The sequence below is a fragment of the Rhamphochromis sp. 'chilingali' genome, assembly GCF_963969265.1.
Source record: "Rhamphochromis sp. 'chilingali' genome assembly, chromosome: 22".
In the NCBI taxonomy this organism is placed as follows: domain Eukaryota; kingdom Metazoa; phylum Chordata; class Actinopteri; order Cichliformes; family Cichlidae; genus Rhamphochromis; species Rhamphochromis sp. 'chilingali'.
The window spans coordinates 16,302,708-16,324,929 of record NC_137950.1 but is presented as its reverse complement, the minus strand read 5'-3'; the positions used below and the strand labels follow the sequence as shown (position 1 = coordinate 16,324,929).

General features: G+C 40.0%; 1 protein-coding gene across 4 annotated transcripts in view; it reads left to right on the top strand.

Moving 5' to 3' along the window:
- Window positions 1–22,222, top strand: part of svild (supervillin d) — a 48,274-nt gene that overhangs the window by 10,818 nt on the left and 15,234 nt on the right. For 3 of the 4 annotated variants that reach the window (XM_080872234.1, XM_080872233.1, XM_080872235.1), the window contains exons 2-8: window positions 5,807–6,296; window positions 11,567–11,601; window positions 15,255–15,313; window positions 17,811–17,908; window positions 18,846–18,948; window positions 20,088–20,674; window positions 20,817–20,946. In XM_080872234.1, the coding sequence (XP_080728360.1) occupies window positions 5,917–6,296; window positions 11,567–11,601; window positions 15,255–15,313; window positions 17,811–17,908; window positions 18,846–18,948; window positions 20,088–20,674; window positions 20,817–20,946 (1,392 nt within the window). In that variant the 5' untranslated portion in view covers window positions 5,807–5,916. Of the gene's footprint in view, window positions 1–5,806; window positions 6,297–11,075; window positions 11,378–11,566; window positions 11,602–15,254; window positions 15,314–17,810; window positions 17,909–18,845; window positions 18,949–20,087; window positions 20,675–20,816; window positions 20,947–22,222 lie in introns of those variants that run through there. The other variant, XM_080872236.1, reaches the window with a different exon arrangement.

Here is a 22,222-nt window from a genome sequence, read left to right as displayed (position 1 = left end):
GGCCAGGAAGTGACATACTTGGCCTGTGTTGAGACAGATCTTCCTCTTGTAGAGAGTAACAGCTCCCAATGGGCAACAAAAGGTCAGAGAACACTCTAGTGATTGGAAGCCGATGATTCAGTTTGTTTGCGTGCCCTAGAGCAGCAGAAATATTATTGCCCACATAAATTAGCCGGTAGGACTGGTATAACTACATAGTGAACAAGACAGACACATTGTCACCAGTGACACAAAACAAAAGAACAAGATGTTTTTTTTTCTTTTTGTCTTTGTTAACAAGCTGCTCTCAAATATGTGATGTGATCCCCTTTCAGGGACAATCATACTGAACCAGATGACTTAGCTGCTGTGATGGGAACAGATGTTTTGTTCTGTTGGGAGCTTTGGCCCTTTTTTATTGTTATGTCGACTGCTATTACTCCTTTCACTTATGCAGGCCTGTCTTACTGCTTTTTTTGATCCTGGTAGCTGCTCTTGTCTTCATTACTCAAGAAATAACCATAAATAGGGAAAGGCACCATGCAGTGTTTTGGTGTTGTAAATCACCTAACAAAACAAATATTCTGGGTGAGTCCACATGTGCTGATAGAGGGGGTGATGATTTTTAAAGTATGACTCACAACTGCATTTTGAGTCCCCTTGTTGCTTAAAATAACAGAGGCGGCTTCCAAACAAAGCAGCCTCGACGTTCTGGGTCTCCACGGATAAGCTTTAGTGCACTGTGGAGCTCTCCTTTTATAGGTAGTGACCTAGGTGAATTACGTAAGCGCACACACACGCGTGCGTGCAGTCCTGAAATCAACATCTAAATGAAGGATCCTTTTTGCCTTCATAAGGCTTTGTTTTGGTGTAGCATTGAGTTCAAACCTAAAGGTCAAGTCAAATTAAAGATTTCTTTGTTAGTATTTGTTGCGAAAATGGCTCTTTGCTTCAAACAGGTCAGGGAACGTCACAATTTAGGGTTGTTTTGGTTCTACTTTGATTTTGGTGGTTTTACCATATTATAAGAATGTAAACTGTGAAATACCCTAAAACAAATTAGGCTTGATGAGAAGTCTAATACACTCTAATCATAAATATCTGTTTCTTTTTGAGCTCTGTAACCCAGGAAAGCTTCAGTCTTGGAAGCGGTGTTCCCAGTTGATTAGGCGTGCGTGTTTAATTTCTCATTTGGTTTTCGTATTGTGTTGTGAACTCTGCTTTAAAAGCTTTTGCCTAGTCTAAGCTGGGATGTGTACCCAGAGTCTGTTCTAGTTTAGTTGCAGTTTTTCCCACAGAGCTAGGTTCCAGTTGTGGTCAGAAGTTTACATACACTCATCATGGGCATAAATGTCATGGTAATTTGGGGCTTTTAATGATTAATTCGAGCCGTTTTTCTTCTAGGGTGGATATGATTGTACAACATATCTTCAATGACTTTAAATAACAAATTTGGTGCACAAGTTTAGAGAAAATCCATAATAAATCCAATCCACACAAGAAAAGAAGTATACATACAGCCTCAAATACATACAAACACCCCCAACTAATATTTGGCTAAATGTCCCTTAGTAATTTGTACCACAACCAGATGCTTTTGATGCCATCAACAAGCTTTTGGTATAATTCTGGCTGAAGATTTCACCACTCACATACGTCTTTTCATTTGGGACCAAATATCAAGCTTAGTGCAGATCGAAGAAGGAGAAACTGAGTTTCTTGGACATTTTCCTGAGTATTGGTCAATCCAACGAGTCCTGTCAAACAAATCCTTTTTATGGCAGCAAAGAGAAATTAGCAGTTGTAGTCAATCATGATGACTAATGAGAACTTAATAGGCCTTATTTGTCAATCCTCAGCACCTGTGAAAAGATTTGCGTGAATTCATTTGAGCCTGTATGTGTAATCTTGACCCAGTGTGCCCCAACTCTTGTGTTTTGAAGTAATTGAAGATGTATGCAGCACAATTATTCCACCATGGAAAACCGCTTGAAAAAACCCCAAATTACCATGACAGGATGATGAGTGTATGTGAACTTCAAACCACAACCTCTGGCGCTTACATCATTTGTTGTTAAGTAATACATGTATAAGAAGCTAGCCTTTAAATACCTTAATACCCATGCACTTTGTGACAGTGAATTTTTTCTTTCTTTCTTTTTCTTTGTCTCATGCAGTGGGACAAGAAACCAGTTTCAGCCAAGACTGCACTTGGTTGCAACTGTAGTCCTGATTCAGCTCTGCAGTTCTGGTTACAGCGGCCCTCCAGCTTGCAGCTGCTCATCAGAACAAGAGCAGGAATGCAGTACACAAAAGTTATTATTGTCAAGGCATAAGGCAAAACACTAATTGGAGAGGCAGCTAAAAGTTACCAAAGACCACCAAAACAGCGACTTAGTCTGTGATCCAAAAACGCAAAGACAGGAAGAGCTCGGACCAGCATGCGGGCAGTCACTGAACTTTTAAAATAGATGCAGGGGACTTTTCCATGTGTAATTTGATTGTCGATGGCACATTTTCTTGAAGGCGTGACAGAATGAAAACTGAAGCACTAACATAAGTTGCCAAGCATAGTTTGTAGCACTTAATATACCTGGGCGTCTGCAGGAGAAACGGTGAAATGAGCACAGATGTTTGACATCAGACTAACCGGAATCAATGTGAACTGTACTCATTGACTAATTTTTGGGATCTTTTCTGCACAAAGCAGATTAATAGTAGGTGTCTAGGACATCTGCAGGCTTGTAAGAAGGCTCAGACGGCATGGAGCCGTCCAACACAGTCGCAAAGTAAACTAAGGGAGACACTGTGGTCGCTCAGTGTTTAGAAAATCTCTTATTTTAGGTTGAGGAGGAATGGGGGAGGCCAAGGTGAACACCAACGGACACATTTTCTCTTACTGGATGGCACTCGTATACATTAGGGCTGCCACGATTAGTCGACTAGTCACGATTACATCGACGACTAATTTAATAGTCGACGCGTCAAAGCTTTGTAAGATCCCAAAAGACGCAGGAATAAGTAGTAGGATTTAAGAGTGTAATAACGGACTGAAACAGAAGATGGCAGCACAGCATGTACAAGGATGCCAGCTGCCGTTAAACCCCGAAGAAGAAGAAACTGTGTCCCAGAATTCACTGTTCAATGTTTCCAACTTTGAACAGTGGTGGCAGCTAGTTAGTTTTAATGTTACTCTTATTATTCTTTCTGGGTCACAAAATAAACGTTTAACATATTTTCAGGCGAGAATGTAGCTGTGTAAACTTCAAATATCTGCTCAGTTTATCAAGACGCCACATATTTTCAAAAGCGCTCCGACATTTTCGGAGACGTCTGTTACCCACTAGCTCGACAGTTAGCCGGGGTTCAAGGCTCACTAGAGCCGGTGAGAACACCGGACACCCGGCAAATCGTTTTGAAACCCACCGCCGTCTTTCGCTACTCAGGTTAAACATATATAAGTCACTTAGATAACTTAAAAATGTTATTGTTTGGCTTTTTTTCAGTATTTTATTTGTTCCTGAGTAAATCGGTTTGGCTGAGATTAAAGTTATAGTTTTTGCACAGCTGAATAAACGTCAAGCAGACAGCTGATTATCAGAAGTGTGAGATGCTCGAGAGTATACTCTGGTGTCCCATTATATTTTAGATAGCAAGGAGCAGACGGCTGAGTTTATTAAACTTCACCGAAACAATCTGCAAATTTCATTTAAATTTAATAAACTATCATCTTGTCTTTATTTTTAGTTAGCACATACCTTAAACACTTAAATCTGTAAGCTAATGATAGATATATAAAAGCAGATGCATGCTGGTGCAATAAGCTGTACGATTTACGTCCAATGGACGCATGATCTGATTAGTCGACTAATCGCAAAAATAATCGGTGACTAGTCGACTATCAAAATAATTGTTTGTGGCAACCTAGTACACATACACATTCTGTATAATATACACCAGTTTCCTATGTAATATTTCAAAGCTGTATTCTCTTAAAGGGAGTCATTTATTAACTAAAAGGTGGTCAGAGATTGTAAGCACTCAACATTTGTTCTAGCTTATCACTGTTACAGAATAGGCTCTTAGAGTCAGAGCATTTATTCTACCTTATGATCAGACACACCTTTGTTTTTCCTGTTGCCTTGACCCATTCCTCAGTTTTCCTCTTTCTTCTTGCCTCTCACATTACTAACATTGCCCAGATGCGGAACACTTATTTTCCCATATCCCTGAAGTGTGAGAACTGTTCTTAATTAACTCATGCTCTGTATTTATAGGGAATTCGGGGGGCTATGTTTAACATGTGCCCCTCTATGGTATATGCATCTGTGATTAATGTATGGATACGTATACTGGTCATGCACGTGCATTGGCTAAAATGACCTGTGGTGTTGTTGCTTTTGGCTTATCGGCAAATATGAAGATGTTTGGCTAACGTTTATCTGTGGTGTCACATCGACTTTGCTCTGGTTAAATGTTTAGAGATGGTGTGACGAGCCTCTAAAAGACTTTGTTTTTTTTTTGGTATAATGACGGTTTCTTTGTTTCCCCAATAAAAATACCTCACGCCCCTCTCTGTCTTCTCTGTGACTTTTCCAAAGCATCGTGAGCATACTTGTGCTGTGAGAAACGTCTGTGGAAAAGCCCCAGTGCTTTTGGTCCAGCGGTCAGAAACGGTGCCTAATTATTATTGCTGTTGTCAGCTGGCAGTGCCATTTTCAGAGCTCTGCGTTCAGACCGTGTGTGGCTTTTTTTCCCCTCCTCTGTGAATACTTACTGGAACAAAGTGAGTTGAACTTAACAGTCTTTTTTTTTCTTTCTCCCTAAATCATTGTGACTCACTTGGTATTGAAAAGTCAAGTTATTTTATAGTGCTTTTTTTGGGGTGCTGAAGAATGTGGAAAGGAGATGATTAAAAGATGATCCTTTTCACAGACACGGGTAGCTGAAGCCTGTCTCAGCATGCATGGACATGTAGAGATGAAAATAAACATTTACTGATACACACTAATGGACAACATAGAGATTTCAATGCACTGTAAAGACAGTCATTACTCTGGATAATAATTCTGAGAGCAGATAAGCTAGGTGCAAAGCTGTAAGGAATAACATGGGATTAAGATAATATTGCATGTGCATTTACCACTCTATACCCCCACCTCAACTTTCCAACCACCTCAAAGTCGGCCGATGTAATAGAGGTTCAAATCGGAGCCTCACAGCGGTGGTCGGGCGTCTTTGATCTGGCTGACATCATTTTCATGAGGTGGGGGCCAGATGTGATACGGCAGGGCTTGGCTGAGAGAGATGCAATTTGCTTAGTTTCTTATGAAAGCTGCACCAATGTGTGTGTTTCTGATTCCTGAGTTTGTCTTGTCAGTCAGTATTTTCGATATTTCCACAGGCTAGCATGGTAATCTTACCTCCCCCAACATCCCACCTCTGTGCATACTACACGTTCAAAAAACAAATAATTAACTAAGTAATTTATTTTCGTCTTATCTCAGAGTTCACAATCCTTCTTTGATGTGCTTTAGCAACGTTTATTATTTTTCTGGATGCAGTCTATTGAGGTCAAGGTTGTGCAAAATGTCCTCCGCAGTATCTGAGCTGTTACTGATATGCACTGATGCCTCTTGTGCCAAGTCTGAAGCATTTACCCATCTGTTTTGCATTGGACGTCTAAGTGATGTTGTACAGGAGTGCCCTCACTTCTCTTGTTTACTGTATGTGTTGGTACATCCGGTTTTAACCAGCTTTAATGGGCCAGTTGTCTGAAATTGTATCTGCAGGATGCACTAATGATGTCTTCCTTCCTTGTTTGCAGCGCTGGAATGATTTTGATGGAGTGAGACATTGCTGTCACGGGAGATTTTAAAGAAAAAAGTTGGATCACATATCAAGAAACTAGTCTCTTAAACCGAGTCGAACAGCGTAATGGATGGAATAGACACCCTGCAGAGCTCTGCGCCGGAGACCAAGGCTGAGCGAATTGCTCGCTACAAGGCAGAAAGAAGGCGGGAGTTGGCTGAGCGCTATGGCAACACAGAGGAGCTCACCTCAAAGTACGTGCGTAAGGACAGGAAAACTGCAGGCACATCCGAAACAGTGTCTTTAACAACAAAGGAGAAAGAGAAATGTGAGGATAATGGAGCAGAGCAAACATGCACCAGGAGGGGCTTCAGGAGTAAAGTAGCAGAACCTGTGGAGCCTGCTAATGAAGAGCCCACAAAGAGAACAGCTCACCCCAAAACAGAAACGACTACATCCTCAAAATCAGAAGCTGTGCCCTCCATAAAGATGTCCTCCCATTCCAGGTGAGTTTATCCACATTGTCATAATATTAGATATTAAACACACACTAACCCGTTGTTTGTGCAAGACCAGTCTCATTGTTGTTTTCATGGTGACATAAAATTGGCCAGGGTCATGAAACAGAGCTGCACAGACTTGTGCAAGAAAATCCCCTAAGAACAGATAACTGATGCACATGTAAATCTCTTAAAACTAATTTCAGGAGAAGAAAACGTAGTGTATTGCTTTTCTGAGGTTTCTTTGATTTAGAGAACATTTGCAACAATTGAGCCATTTTTATTCAGCTATTAAATAACTTTAAATGGGCTTGCTGGCTCCCAGTACGTGAAAAGGAGGTAACAAATCGGCGCATTTGGAGAACACTTTGTGCTATCTTCTGTTTGAGGTAAACACAAGTGCTAGCATTTCCAAAATTGGCCATGTGTGCAAAGAACAGGACTACCTTGTTTATTTTGCCATGGTGTGTTTTGCTGTGATTACGTACATGCTGCTTGCTTTGGTTCACTTCACAGTTATATGAGGGGCTCACAAAACCAGCGAATAATGAACCTCTATTGTCAGCTTGACTGGATGAAGAACCTGGAGGTTTCTCAGAGGAATGCTTGTTTCTGAGAATTGTACACAGACGGAGTAAAACATGTCCAGTCGTGGGTCTGGGGCTGTAATCATGCTGCGGATTCTGCTGCATGCACATAACTGGACTTGTCTGTTCCTGAATAAAGCTGCCTGAGGGAGTGATGCTGGTGAGGAGAAGAACAGAGATGGATAAGAGTGCTGAGATAAAATCAGAGTTGGAAGGGAATGAGTGTAGAGCTGTTGAGCTCTGCCAACTTTTCATGCTTTGCGCTTAATTAAGCATATTATAGACAAGCTATTTTATACACTGGAAAAGACATGACTTGGGTTATGGCCTTAAAATAAAAATAGAGCACAAGCAGCATGGCATGTTTCAGTGTTCTACGTTATCATATTTTATGGCAAGTTTGGCTAGTTTGATTACGTTTTAAAATAAATATATGTCTTTTTTTTATTTCTACATGCATATTTTAACAGTGATCATCGTTCTGCTTTTGTGGCTTTATTTGGATTAGAACTTTCTCTCTCTTTTTTTTGTAAACAGGTTATGAAATGTGAGAGGAACTTCTCTCAGTGCGTCGGCTTACCACTGCAGAAAGAGTGTTTGGGGAAAGTACAGAGTGCAGTTTATGGACTGTTTTTAATTACAGAGAGCAGAAAGGCAGGTTGACAGTTTAAGGTGTTTGTGTCACATGCCTGTCATGTTAGCTACTATTTTTGTAAGTTCTGTTATGATGTTCACTACACATCACAGCCCAGCTGTGCACGCTTACACAACATACATAAGTATGGTACTGTAGAAGCTTTTGTTGTCTAGGTATTCCCATATATTAATGGTTTTTAGTACTTCATATATTTTCCTTTATTTTAAGACATCTGCGTTCAGCATTGACTCTCATGTCTTTAGTGGGTCACACATATTTACTGAAACTTGAGCAACATTTTTGTGTAGTCTTTTACAGAAAGAGCGTACAGGAAACTGGAGCTTGGCTGTCTCGGTGATAATGAAAGCTGTCAACAGGCGTTTATCTGCAACAGACACGAATCTTTTCCTCGTGAAGTTGCAGTTGAAGGGTGACATTCCAAAAGTCTGCTTTTTGACGTTAAACTGTTACATTGCACCCTTAGCAATTTAAGAAGAATCCGTTTGGTAATGCTTTGTCATCCAACATCTGATGCGTTTGTGTGCATGAAAGCGCACTCTTTGGCTTCTTTCTCCCTTTATTATGATTTATTTTTTTAAATTTTATGTTAAAGACTCCTGGTTTTTAATAGAGGTAGGAATCGGAATCACCCCACAATACAATATTATCACAGTACTTTCCTCACTGTGCGATATCAACTTTAAATTATGTCCTCAAGTTAAACTTTGTCGATATCTGTTATGTTCGATAAGATAACGTTCGCTTCAGCTATTATTTTGATGCAAAATGTGATTGTCAACACTGTAACTAAAGCCTGCTATTGAGACAGAGTCAGTCTAATATCAGTCTGACTGCAGACAAATGAGCTCAAGTTGCCAACTTCAACTTCACTTCAACAATCTGTTTCTGATAACATAGCAATGACCCGTGCTAAATGCAAATGTAACCACTACATTTGCCCTCAGCATCCTTCTCATTCTATAGGAATATAACCAGAATACAACCAGCTTGCTGCCAATTGAGTCCAGTCCCCTTGAATTGTGCTCATTGACAAAGACTCGTTCAGACTGATGGCAACATGCTGGCAATCTGTCTGAATTGATAAATTAGACATCAGTTATTTGCAAACCTTTAATCTCTCTGAGATCGATTGCTCTCAGTCCAGACTGTGACTGTTTCCAGAAAGTTTGCCTCCTATCAGGTAAACTGTGCAATCTAACATGATGGTGAGTGTGAAACACTCTGGGCAACCATTTAGTTACCACAAGTTATATTCAGTTACATAAGGTTAAAAGCCAACAGTATCTATTTTTTAGTGTGTGTGTGTGTGTGTGTGTGTGTGTGTGTGTGTGTGTGTGTGTGTGTGTGTGTGTGTGTGTGTGTGTGTGTGTGTGTGTGTGTGTGTGTGTTATCATATGAGTTTGGGATAGTATACATAGAATTTCCAGGACAAGTTGCTGCATAGGTCATAGTAATCTTGGTTTGAAAGTGCTCTATGCTATCAAGCATGTGTAACAAACCACAACTATTAATGCTACTGACATGATGGGGTTGGTACCTCTTTATAAACAAAACAGAATTGGGATTAAGGCTAAGGACTGTTTACAGTACTGAGCCACAGCAAAGACAAATGCCTCAAAAAGTTAAGCACACAAATCAGATGTAATAAAATTACAGCTTTTAACAACGCTGCAGCCACAAGTTTTGTTTTTATGCTCTTATTTCATTTTCTCTCATGATATAATTTAATATGATGCACACAAAGCTAAACATAAATTTATGTGAACACTTTTACTGTGAGTGTTTGTTTGATTACACAAGTGCCCAGCTGGATTGGAAAGTTCCCCTCTGTTTTGCTTTTCGCCCACTAAACTGCATTCCGGTTTTCTTCATCTACTTTCAGCTGACCGTCAACGTGTGGGTAGCAAAGGTGATGTGTTTCTGAGACTTATAAGGTTGGTTGTTAAAAATGGGCTGTCCGAGATCAAACAATGAGGTTTACAAGGTCTACAAATACATGCAAGTCAGAGCAATGACCGATTTGGACTTCTGCAGCAAATCATTGTAGAGTCTACAACATAATCTACGCAAGTTGCCGTCACCATTACCAGCATTCATACTTGTGTGAGGTGCATTATGTGTTAATTACCTTGTGGTCCTGTCCTGATGTTTTATGTGCTGCCAGCCACAGCAGAAACAAAGTGCTGGGACTTTTTTCCTCCTGCGTTCCCACTCTTTGTTGTGGTCAATTTTTCTTTTCTTTTGTTTGTTTTCAAGAAACAAACATCTTCGTCCCTCAAGTTTTTCCATTTCTTTGTACAATCCATTGTCTCCATTCCAATAGTTTTGGCAATCTCCTTCCACAAATGAGCTGACATCTGTGAGTCCTTACATTATAATGTTATGATCATTCTCTCATTGATCCAATCAAAAACTGGGGCCCCAAAAAAGAAAATATAGCTGGGAATGCGTAGGAGGAATCAACGGTACTGAACAGGCCACTCAAAATAGTTTGGAGCTGTGTTGACTTGACGTATGGTTGCAGATCTACGAAGGCGCACGTCATGTTGTGACGGAGAATAGTTTCAGAGGGGTTCGTGGTTTGCTTACACACAACATAGGTTTTATACGTCTGTGTTAAATTTAAATCTCTGCAGCCAGAGATTTTTGAGTATTGCATCACTTCAGTTTATTGTTAACTACATAAATACAGGCCAAAGAATATATTGGCCAGTGTAGCATGATGTCTTCACAAAACTATCAGGAAGCGTGGCTGTTAAGAACTGACAAAAGTTTGTGTAGTAAACAAATCCAAGCCAAGAATTACTCATAAGAAACTGCAATAAAAAACACTTCTGTAGTAGTTTTAGGCCCACAAATTACAGCAGTACAGGGAAAAGCGAAATAATACGGAGTCCAAGCCAATGTTTAAATGTTGTTTTGTTCCCTTTTGCAGCTGCATAGTGTAGTTGTAGCTCCTGTGCATGTAAACGGTTAACATTAAGTGTCAGCTAAGAAGATATATTGCTTACTTAATAAGAAAAAGGAGGAAACAAACATCCTTTATGCCTGGGTGTGGCATGCTATCAATTTTGGACTGATGGGCATAGGCAGCTTTCATAAACTGACATTTGATTATAGTATGGTACCTGGCACTTGCTCATCTGTAGCCATATTTGCTCAAAATAGCTTTAGGAAGATTATCAAATCCTGATAATAATCCAACTGTGTCAAGTCTGTCTTTGAGGAAAAGAGGGCTGGAAGAAACCAGCCAATTAATCAGCTTTATTTGCTTAAAACTACTACTTTTGCTTATCTCAGATTCCTTTTATTTCCACTATGCAGAAAGTATTTGGTGACAAATGTACACTGAAGGAACAACTGAACTTAAGAGTTTAGACTCTTAAAGTAGAGGCTAAACCCACACTCCCTCGTTCTCAAGAAGCACTCTGTGATGCAGTTAATTGGAAGCGCTTGCTGCTGCTTGTTTATAGTGTGAACTTTGAGGTTCACTTTCTCACAACAGTGTGTGGTTGCGGGCTTTTAATGAAGCACAGTGGGATGTACTTGAATGATGCATCTGAAATGAACTAGGGTTTGTGTAGCCTCTGCCTTCCCTCTCTCCAATAACCTTTGACCCGTTGCAGATGTCTTCCATTGTATTAAAGCATTTCTCCCCTCCTCCTGTTACATCACTGCTGCTACCCCACAGGCAGCTGCTGTCCCCATCCATTTTTAACGCCCATTACTTGGAAATGAATGGCCATATCTTCAGATGCAAGAAAGGCTTTGCTGTTATATCATAGCTGACACAGGAGTGGAAGAGCAGCATGAGTAAATGGATTTATGTCATATGAGACGCAGTAAGTTGCTTGCTGCAGTTCTTGCAATTTATTTTAGACTTAAGTGTGCATATGTGGACTATAATAGTGTATTTAAGAGGGATGTACATATATTTTGTGCTGTTTGCCAGCATCACTTGTAAAAAACGTGTAACTTCTGTCATCTCTTTATTGCATTAGAGAGTGACCTCATTTCTCTCTGTCTCCCAGGCTGCTGGAAACTGATGACACAGAGGAGCCAAAGGGTAAGATGAACTCTTTCACTGCGCTCTGATCCTCTATTGTTCCACACACTGCCTTATCACTAAGCTCATTCAAGTTCTATTACTCAGTGTGAAGGGAATACTGAGCTCATTGCTGATGTCAGATTACCTTCCTGATTTATAGACGTTGGCTTTTTAATACTCTTTTATCGAGAAGTGAAGAAAAATACATCTGAAATGTTCTTTGCTCAGTTTGTGGTTGATGTATAATTTAAAAAAGCATTGCTTTAGGTTTTCTAAACTGATATTTTTTCCAATAAATAAATAAATAAAATAGAGAAGCTGTTTGTCATTTACTTGATGAGACAGCTAACCAGCTAGCTTTACAAACTAAAGCTGTGTCCAAGCTGTGTAGATAAAACACAGAAACATATCTTACATACAAGTATAGTTACAAGGATTATTATTTGTGTCCACTGTGGAAAAGAAGCTACGGAGAAGTAATTTTTTATCTTCTGTTTACTTATTATTCTCCTCTAAATATTACTAACTGATATAATTGACAATATAAACAAGTTTATTAGCTGATAACCCTTTTTATACTTTATATCATCCAGTGGTTTTGTACTTTGAATTATACACTTTATTGTTAGCATTTGGGCTGCTGCCATCTGGAAGCTTCTATATTAGAATGAGAGGGTGGAGTGCTAAGTCATCAGCTAAATCAGCTAATGCCAGCAAACTTGGTTAGCAAGGAATTCATAAACCATTTATGTGCCTTAGCAGTGCACAGGCACATATACAGTCTTTGCTTTGATGCTAAGTATCAGACTGATAAAATACTATAATTTTACTTATTAAAACTGAAGCATAAACCTGTTTAGATGGTCTGTACCAAGCAGCACATTGTTTGTTTCTTTTAAGATGTTTTGTTAAAATGGTACAAAAGGCATCAACAGCATAAACACGGTCTGTAGGTCCAGTTTAGTGACTGTTGTTAGTGGATGTGAAAGACATACAGGAAGTAGGATGCTAGCCATAAATGTAGTATAAATGCCACATTTTAAACAAAAACACTTTTTTCAAGTCTAGTCAAGTGGCTTTGTTATTTCAAGCATGTGCAGTTGTACCATACACAGTGAAACGAGACAGCGTTTCTTCAAGACCATGCTGCTACACATAACAGACAATCAAGGCAGGACTACATAAAGTGCAAAGTGTGCAAAAATTGCAAATAACCAGTGCAACACCAGACAGAACAGAATGATACAGACACAGAATAAAGAAATAGAAAAGTGCAAAAATCACAGTGGGTTGTGCAAAAGACAGAAACGTTGTGCAAAAGGTAACATGATGTTTAAAGGTGTGTTTGTATGACATTGTGCAGATAAGTGCTTGAGGTGTTTTAGTGTGGATGCATGCAACAATCTGTGACCATGCCTTTCTTTGTCCATGGTTGGCCCACTTACCCGTGTATTTCTCTGCTTACATGTTTGTTGTCCCTTCCGTTTGGTTACCTTGTATTTAGAGATAAGTGTAAGTGCTGGGTTAGACAAAGAAAGTAGAAGGTGAAAGTTTTCAGAATTGTGCGGTGAGCAAAACAGTTACTTTAGTGTTTCACAGCAGAGTAATGTTGTGTAGCATCTTATTGGCACACACAATGATCATGTTTCCTTGTTTTTTTTAGTGCTTGAATTCTGGAAGTTAGCTTTAGATTTAATTAAAAGTTGTTATTTAATCATCAAAATCATATGTTAGAGAAGAGAAATGGAGCTAAATATATTCTTCCTATGATTGTTTTCATTTTAGCATATAACAAATTTTAACCTGGACTTGCTCAGTGTAAAAGGTGCACTGCAGGCATAAATTATAAATGATAGCACTATTGTGTCCATAGTGTATTTGACTGAGGTGCACACACACACTGGCTATCACTGGTGTTGCTTTTATTCCCTGCACCAGCTGTAACTTCTCTCCAGTGAACTCGGTCTGATCTGTAATGAGAGGGTTTGAAATTTAAAACCCAGCATGAAACAAGCTGCAGGCAGTATTCTGCTGACTGTCTCAAACTGCCATATTCTTCAGTATTGAGTGACTTTTCTTTTCTGTCAACACCAACAGGACACTGAATCATTGTGTTTCCCAGCTAAATGTACCCCAGCTGGGAAACAACAGGATTACATGACCATTACTTATGTTATTTCAGTTAAACCATGTTATAGCTTTAAACAGCTCATTTCAATCTTGATTTTGGGAACAAAATATTCACAGAATAACATTAAAAAATGATATGTTGGCAGAAGAGTCGATTCTCAGGCAGAACACCTCTTGTATTTACATCAAAGGTTTCTCTGACCTCTCATCAAGTCAGTAATGCATGTATGCAAACAGCTAGCTGGTTCAAATTTAATACCTAACCAAGATGCAGCACTGTTGATACCCACATAATTATTAAACTCTACAAAATAGGTGATGCCCACCACAGTAAATACACTCCATTTGATGTTTGCTGATACTGGCTAAACATCACCTCTGCTGCAAGTTTGATTTTACAAATCTGATGTTTTGATGTTCCCTGGTATTGTAGTGTGATTGTTTACACTTGTCAAGCAGAAGGTTGCTGGTTTAATTCCAGACAGTGACAGAAATTTGCTTTGAAGTTGTGTCAGAGAGGCCATCTGGTGTCAAACATCTGGAGCTATGTGCTGTGGCGACCCCCAATAACAAGGGAGCAGCTAAAAGTAGTAGTGCCTGGCTGTTATTTACATTTGACCTGAGCCTTTGACCTGGGCATCAACAGTAGAACAAAGATCGCAGTCTTGTAAGAAACGCTACCTGACGAGTCTTTAAACTTCAGTGGAAGTTTTTTTTTCCCTCTCTCTAGTTTGGATCTTGGATGGGTGATGATGTTAAAGACTGGACTAAAGTCAAAGCTATAAGAGTACAGTCTGAGTGGAGTCACTAGTCTGCAATGCTTAGCATGATTTAATTCAGATGATGAAACACTATGTTCTCGACAGCAGGGGAGCTCGGAAACATAAATTAAAAGTGGAGCTTTCTTTTTATTTTTTCTTTCATTGGAAACAGTGAGTTTGTCAGAGACGTGCTGTTATTTTGGCATAAAAATGTCACGTTGTCGGGGCGATAAAAACAGATTTAGAGTGCGGGGATGAATTTAAGTGCGTTGACTTAAGAAGTGTGTGTTGTTTTGGAGTATTGTAAAATTTAATGATTTCCTTTTGTTAAGATTAGAAGATTATATTCTCAGGGCTGTTCTTGATTAGGGAGTTCACATGAGACCCAATTCTATTTCTCTCTAACGCATATGCTCAAGTAAACGTATTCCTCTCATCAGATGTTGAACTGTTGCATTATTGAAAGACTCGCTGAATTCACTGTGGCGCGTCCCACTGACTTTTCAGACTCCCCCTGAAGCCAGTGGAGCTCATGAGCCCTTTGACATGACTATTTTTTTTTTGACCAAGAGAGAGATTGGTGTGTAATGCATTAAATTACCTGTTATGTCTACTTTTGTACAAGCTTTAAAAATGCAATGTTTTCTGTGCCAAACACACTGTCCTGAATCATTTTCCCTTGCATACACTCCCACTGATCGTTTTTTACTGCACTGGCAGAAAGAAAGACACTTGTGGAGCAATTAATTCTCACTCTTTTATTCGCTGTGCTCATTTTAGTTGATAAAAAGCCTGTGGACTCCAAGAGAAGTGCAACTTCAGGCGTGTCTCTTTTTAAGGTACGGTATTTTGGTTTGCCATCTGTCTCACTTCATGCATTTGTCTGTTTGTATATATTTGCACTTGTTGTGGACACATAAATCTGTTTCTACTGCCTCATTGTAAGGACCTGGCACCTTTTTAGGGAACAAACATCAAATCCATTCATGAAAATAAAAGGCTATGAGCTTTAGATGACAGATTGGAAATCAAGGTTAGGCAATCAGCTGTTCGTTTAGTGGTAGAACAGTTGCCGTATGTACTGCAATGTATGTGTATTTTATTTTTTTGGGGGTGCGTTTGTCTTTGGTTTATCCCTTTCAGCCCCCTTGCTGATTTACTCACAGCAGCTTTCCAATGCAGCTGGTGTGCACTCCAACTCCCCTCTGGAGGTTTGCACCATTAATAACAAATTGAGCCTTTCCATACAGCACAGAGATGTCCTGCACCTGGATGCATGCTTGGCCAAAGTCATGACTTCAGCTCACACAGGCAGTGGAATTGGTGGTGGAAAAATAAAAAGATGCACTCAAACAAAAATGTCGATAATGTCCTCAATCCTATGGGAGAGTTTCACATGTGTTCTTAAAATGAACTGAGTGTTGGTCTTTCCCAGGCTGCTAAGGTTTCAGAAGTGGTTAGGTTTCATGATGTTTGATGTAAATAGCTGTTCTAACTGGGCCTGCAAACTAGGGATGGTGCCAAGACTGGCCAAGTGAACCCAGATGGCAGCAAGTTGCTTGAACCAAAAAATTGCTGGGAAAGTAGCCTCTCTTTGGGAGCCCAACTGAAAATCGCAGTACACCCCCACCCCCACCTCCATCCGTTCTTCTGACCTAGATCTGTTATTTTAACATGCCTCACTCGACTGTCAGCAGCAGTGACAGATGCCCATTTTCTGTCTTCACGTTTCCCTTATCACTCATTTCTCCTCCTGTTGAAAAAAGCAGGTGAGTCAGTGTCTCCATCAGAAGAGACAGAGTAGGAGTGAGGTTACAGCATGTCTTCCAGCTCGGATGGAAGCAATAAAAGAGAGATTCAGCTCATTTATACTTAGAATTTCCTGAATGTATAAAAATCTGTTCTGCAGAAGGCAGCACATCCTCCCCGGTGGAAAAATGTGTTCCTTCTTTGTAATCAGTGAGCATCGCCTAGGTTGTAAGGAGCCTCTAATTCTCTAATTCGATGGAGTTTAATTTCCTCACTGCTGGAGATCCACTTATCTTCACCAGGTTACCTCAGGGCTCAGTAAAGTGTTTACTGACAAAGGTCCCACACAGCTGCAGGTTTTAAAGAAAAAACAAATCTGGCGATTAGACAGAAATATAAAGGAAGACATGTAAATCCTTTCACTTTTGCTTTCTTGGCAAGTTTGATGAGTAAATTGATGCTATTATTGTCACAGGCTGGGTCTCTGACCCAGCGCTCTGAGTTCATGTTTGTATTTGTCTCATTTTGTTATGTGATTTAGTTTGTGTTATTTCCTATCTGCCTTTAGTTTAGGCAGTTATTGTTCCTGGGTTTTCTATGTTTTGGGGTTTTGTATTTATTCATCACATATTAGGTCTGTTAAGTTGTGTTGTCATGTTTTAGTTTTAGTATTTCCTGTTTTATTCTGACAATGTCATGTGTTCTTTGTTTATTGTATTTAGCTTTCCTCTCCTGGTCCTGTCATTAGGTTTATGTCTGTCAGCTGTTTCCCCCATGTGTCTCCACCTCCCCTGATCACCTCATGTATGTATTTAAGCCCTTTGTTTTCTGCATGCCATTGTCAGGTCGTCTGCTCATCCATGTCTCATCTCCAGGTACCCATGTCAGTTCACTATGGTTAAGGTTTTTCATGTTTTGTTATTAGTTCACCCAGTTTAGGTTATTGTTTAGTTTTCACCGATGCCCTATTATTTTGTACCCTCGTTGCCAACCTCAATAAACGGCTTGTTTTGTTAATCCACACCACATTTTGGTCTGCGTTTGAGTCCTCCTCTGCAACACATACGGTCTGCCCCAGTCAGACCGTGACAATTATGTTACAACACAACATATACAACCTGTTAGTTTACGAGCTTGGGTGAAGAGTTACCATAGTTCAGTCTAAAGGTAGTCATACTTTCTTAATGCTGTTTTATTAGCATTTAAAATAAGCACACGAGCAGAATTGGAAACAACACAAACAAGAAACCTGCCTCAGCGGTTCCCTTGCATTAACATGAAAAATATAGCCCAGCTAATTCCTTTCTTTTTAATTCTCACACTGCACGTACACAGGGTGGATGAATATGTCATACCTGCTCTTTGACATCACATACTTCCTTTTATCTTTTTTTTCCTGGAACACCCTGTTTGCGTTGCAGGGGTTAACTGCTTTTCTCAAATAGAGGGAGGTGGAGCCACATTCATTTATTTACTTCCTATATCAAGAAATCCTTTACAGCTGCCGTAGGACTTCAGAAGTATGTGTTTAAAAACTTAAACCTAGCCTTTAAGATACTACTCCCTCCATTTTTTCTTTACCTGTAGGAGGTGGAGGGGATGGAAGATGGAAGCAGCGGCCGACAAGTTGATGTTAAAGGAAAGCATCAGGTAATCGACAGTGAGGAAAAGGAAACCTCTACGAGGTAAGCAATTCCAGCCAGGTCGAACGCTTTTATTAGATGAACGATATTAACCGTTTAAATGCTGTAGTGTCTTTCTTGTGGGCTGTGATACATTATACAGCACAACATTAATTGTTAGATATACCTTGAAACACGGTGACATGCAGGGCGAGCAGACTGAATGGAGCACAGAGGTAATTACAGGCTGTCTAATGTTGTAAACAGCTGCAGAGATAAACCAGATAAACCTGCAGGGCTTGCCTTTAATACTGCTCTGTCTTGCACGCACGCACGCTCGTGCACATGCATCAACACACAAGCACTCAGGTGTCAGTGGTAGCCACAGTGATTCAAACCAGATTGAAGTTAATAGCTGCTGCAGTGAGAGCCACACTGTACTTAGCACTGTAACCACTGTGTGGACAGTTTAAGGTATAACTGAAACCATTCCTGGCCCTTCTGGTCCATGTGGAGTTTGAATGAATCCCACAAACTGTTCTCAGCTTCTCCCCAAGTCAGGAATTGTTTCAGTGTGTATGTGTGTGCATTACCATTTCCAACTAAACCTCATCACTGCCTGCAACATGTATAGTGAATAATGGTTAGATTCTTATTTACACCTGCAACATGTCTTCTGTATGTAATCTCATATCTTCTGTATACATTATACTCATACATGCACATATTAAACATGGCTGAAGTTTCAAAGACATCAGACTACTGTTTCAAGAGCTTCTTAAGTTATAAATTAATAAAATACAAACAGTGAGAGTATCATCAGCTCCTTTTTATTACTGTGGATTCACCATGTAAGCTGTCACAGTGGCAGCCTTATGTTATAGTAAGCTTAAAGTCATATCAGTGTTGCCAGTTTAATCCAGCAAATTTATATAATGTTTAATTTTGTTCTAAGATCTTTGTGATTTCTGTCTTTTTTTTTTCTGATATATTATTATAGGCTCCATAAACCCGATCCAGGCAAAGTCATGGAAGAGAAGGAGTCTGCAGACGAACCTTCATGGAAACAGCAACATGAGGACACTGCCACTACAGAGGAAAAGGTCAGCTTACCAAAATGAAAAATAATGCACTCATAAAACTGTGAAGGTATATAAAAATAAGAAGTGATTCTCATGAGTCGATAGGCAAACCTATAAAAGTGAAATTCTGTGAATTCTTTTCTGGGTTGTGTGTTTTGTGGTCAGGTCTCCATACCCCGGATATGTAAAATAAAGATAATTTTTAAAGTAAAAGGACCACTTTTCAGCCGTGTCTTTCTTGGCTCTAAAGAATCCAAAAGAACCGGATTTAATAATATCCTATTTCTAGACATCTGCAATTTCTAGTTCCAAAACTCTTTGCTTGGTTTTGTTTTTTCCTGGTCTGGTTTAGTTTAGTTTAGTTTAGTTTGTTTTTGTAAACTTGATTTATAAATCCCTCATCTGGACAAAATATTATAACGTGACCCAAACTGATTCTCGAAAGTAATCAGATGAAGTACACACACATACTTCTTCGTGTAAATGCCCACACACATATCGAACTCTGGAGTTCATTAAAGGAGACCACCGAATTAGCACTGGACTTTAATCTTACACCCAGCTGGCTTTGCAGTCTTACTTCTTTGTGCGTCTCTTCCTAAATCAGCACCCTCTCATCACCTTTGACCTCTTAGCGTCTGCTGTCACAGCTGCTTTTGCTAAGTTATAGCATATTAAAGACATGATCATGCCTCCTCTTTTTGCAGGGAAGAAATTCATGGTCTGGCCTTGGAATTTCTAATATTTTCAAAAAGCTTTGCTTTCTGACACCAGTTTCTCTATCGGAATCTTTTCCTTATATTGCAAAAGACAAAAAACTCTTTCAGATTTGTTGACAATATCCGTATTTGATATGTTGACATTCTTAGAGGGGGGGGAGTGAGGCTAAGTCATCGTCATATTTAATGTGACTCACTAACCTTAACGTGGGAGTAGGTCACTGAAAGCAGTGAGTAAGCACTTGAATCTGTCTTTGTGTTGATTGTATTAGGTTGTACAAATATGGAGAAGAGAGGGAGAAAGAAAAATAGATTTTCACTATAAATGCCGAAAAACTGAGAAAGCTGTTAGATTTAAAAGTTGTATTTCTTTTCATATTATAATGGCTGCTAATAAAAATAAATTAAAAAATACCCTTCTGTGTTGTTTCCCCTCTACAGTCTTCCAGTCTCCACTCTGACAGAGCTCTCCCACTCAGCAGAAACAGAGACACCTCTCCCCCTCCCAGTCCTCCCTGCCAGTCTGCCGCTGTGCTGAAGCGCCAAGACTCGGGGCCTCAAGGCATCAAGGGAATCCTAAAGAAAAGCCGCTCTACTAGTGTGGAGTCAGACCACAGCGACGGCTCCATGCCTGACCGTTTTCCAGCACAACAAAGTAGTGTCACCCTAAGCCACCCTCAGAGTGAAGACAACGAGGAGGAGGTGGAGGTAGAAGAAGAAGAAGAAGAAGAAGAAGAGCGGGAAGAGGTGGAGCAGCAGGAGGAGGAGGAAGAAGAGATGGAAGAAGAGGTTAATGGGGAAAATGGCAAAGAGGATGAGTCATTAACAGATGAGTTCCCAGACGGAGGGTGCATCAGTATCAACAGATATCAGAGGGGGAGCAGCAGCAGTAGCGGTGGAGGGAGCTATGAGGAGATGCGGAGTCCCTCCCCTGATGAGAGCCTGGAGAAGTCCTCCACAATGTCAGAAGATGTCGAGGAGCTCGAGAGCAGTTTGGATGGAAGTCAGAGCTCGTCATTCAAACAGAGGTCAGCACGTGGAGAAACATGATTGAGACAAAAAAATCAATATCATGCATAAGATGGAAATTTAAACTTCTTTAAAATTACTGAAAGGTTCAGACTTTTAAAGAGAAGCAAAAAGGATTCATGTGTCTTGTTTTCTTTTTAGATTGGCTGAGCTCGGTAGAGAAGGTGAGAAGGACACACCGAAGAAGGCGAGGCCATCTCAGGTGCTCCAGACGTCACTGGCTGACCGCTTCAACCAGCTCCAAGATGCTGAAGGTGCCTGGAAGAAAAAGGTGAGTTTTTACTTACTGAACAAATATGTGATTGCTGGTCGCAAACTTGTTCACTTTGTAAAATTGCACCTCTACAAAACTTTATATTGGTCATTTTTGCTGGAGGCTATTGTGTTGGCAGGGTTGCAGGGCTTTTTCTTCACTGGGAAAAGGGTGGTAATGAGCAAAAACAGCCATATGTTGCAGATTACCATCAGTTTTGTGTAAAGGCAAAGAAAAGACTTGGCTGCGGACACATGTATTCCTTTGCTGAATCAGCTTGTTTGCCTGAATTGCTGCCAAAGAGGTGTGAGGTCAGGAGGGCTTGGCGGTGCAGCGGATATAGGAGTGGCGATGCTAAAGCCAGAGATCCAGGGCTTAGCTAGCCTGCCAGAGAGAATGAAGGACACACCTTTTACCCCTTGTAAAAATAAAATCCTACACCATGACCAAACACCTGCAAGCCTTCCAAGCTTATGCTTCCTTCCTTTGTTGGCTTTTGCACTCTCCTTTCTTCTTCACTTCTCTAAGTTAAAACAATAATTTCCTCCACAGGGTTAGCTTTTTTGTTCTTAACAGACTTTCATTTCTCAGAAATATATATAAACATCCAGATCATACGGTTTTGCACAGGTCAGTGTAAACGGTCTAGTAGATACATGCTAAAGCAACTGTCGTACTTGGCAGTGATGCAAGTTTATGCAGGTTTCTACACGCTCTTCTTTTCTACAAAAACATGACCACCCACACAAAGCAAGTATTCAAGTGGAAACACAAGACTACACCATACAAAAACCAGTCCACTGAAAGTGCTTGTACTGGATGATACTGCACAAGTGAAAAAAATCCAGTGTGTTCTGCATGGACATCCCCAAAACGGTTAAATGGACTCTTAAGATTGAAATGATGTCATATTTCTTTATATATTTTTATTTTTTATTTTTGGCTGGGTGTCTGTCAAGATCAGTGTTTTTTTCTCGGGGGATTACTGGTTTGGGTTCATCCAAATATGAGCTAACGTTAGAACAAATCCAGGTCTGGAAAAAGCCACTTTATGAGTGAGTGCAAGCAGCCAAAATTTGAGCAAATCCCCAAATACTGAAGCATGATGTCATTTCATATTTGTGTGGTCTTTATTCGTTCTGATAAATCCATGCTAAAGCCATAAAAAAAATTTTTTAGTGTATTTCCAGTGATGGCACAAAAACTGCATCCTCAACACTCGCACGCATGAACGGGTGCCAAGCTGGTGTCTGAAATGTCTCTGGATCGCTTCCTTTACTTCTGTCTGAGGCTT